Source organism: Acanthisitta chloris, unplaced genomic scaffold (assembly GCF_000695815.1).
Source record: "Acanthisitta chloris isolate BGI_N310 unplaced genomic scaffold, ASM69581v1 scaffold21794, whole genome shotgun sequence".
Lineage (NCBI taxonomy): Eukaryota > Metazoa > Chordata > Aves > Passeriformes > Acanthisittidae > Acanthisitta > Acanthisitta chloris.
Genome location: NW_008669040.1, coordinates 1 through 334, shown reverse-complemented (window position 1 = coordinate 334; position 334 = coordinate 1). Strand labels below are relative to the sequence as shown.

Below are 334 nucleotides of genomic sequence, written 5' to 3'. Positions count from 1 at the left end.
GGACCGATCCGGTGACCTCGGAGAAAGGGAGCCGGTGAAGGCAGCGCCGTTGATGGTGAGCAGCTCTCCCTAGCGAGGGACGAGTGGGATGAGTGCAGGAGATGCCACATTGTTGTCTTGGCTGGCAGGAGGAGGGAAGAGCTGGGCTCCCACAACTAACACCCTCTACCCCATCGCCCCCCCATCGCCCCTACTAACCCCCATGTGTCTGCAGCAGGAGGAGGGGCAGGAGGCGCAGCCTGAGGTAGAGGAGGCAGAGGATGCTGCTGCTGTGTGTTCCCCCATGTCGGTATGTCCCGCGGTGTCCTGCCCAATCTGACAGTGGTGACAGATC

At 62.3% G+C, this 334-nt stretch overlaps 1 protein-coding gene across 1 annotated transcript in view; it reads left to right on the top strand.

Annotated features, from left to right (window-relative positions):
* The window catches only part of CTNND1 (catenin (cadherin-associated protein), delta 1), a gene marked incomplete at its 3' end in the record, with an annotated part of 12,913 nt that extends 12,624 nt beyond the window's left edge, over positions 1-289 (top strand). Inside the window, 2 exon segments of the mRNA XM_009073180.1 lie at positions 41-55; positions 215-289. Of these exon segments, the coding sequence (XP_009071428.1) occupies positions 41-55; positions 215-289 (90 nt within the window).
* Positions 290-334: the final 45 nt, after the last annotated feature.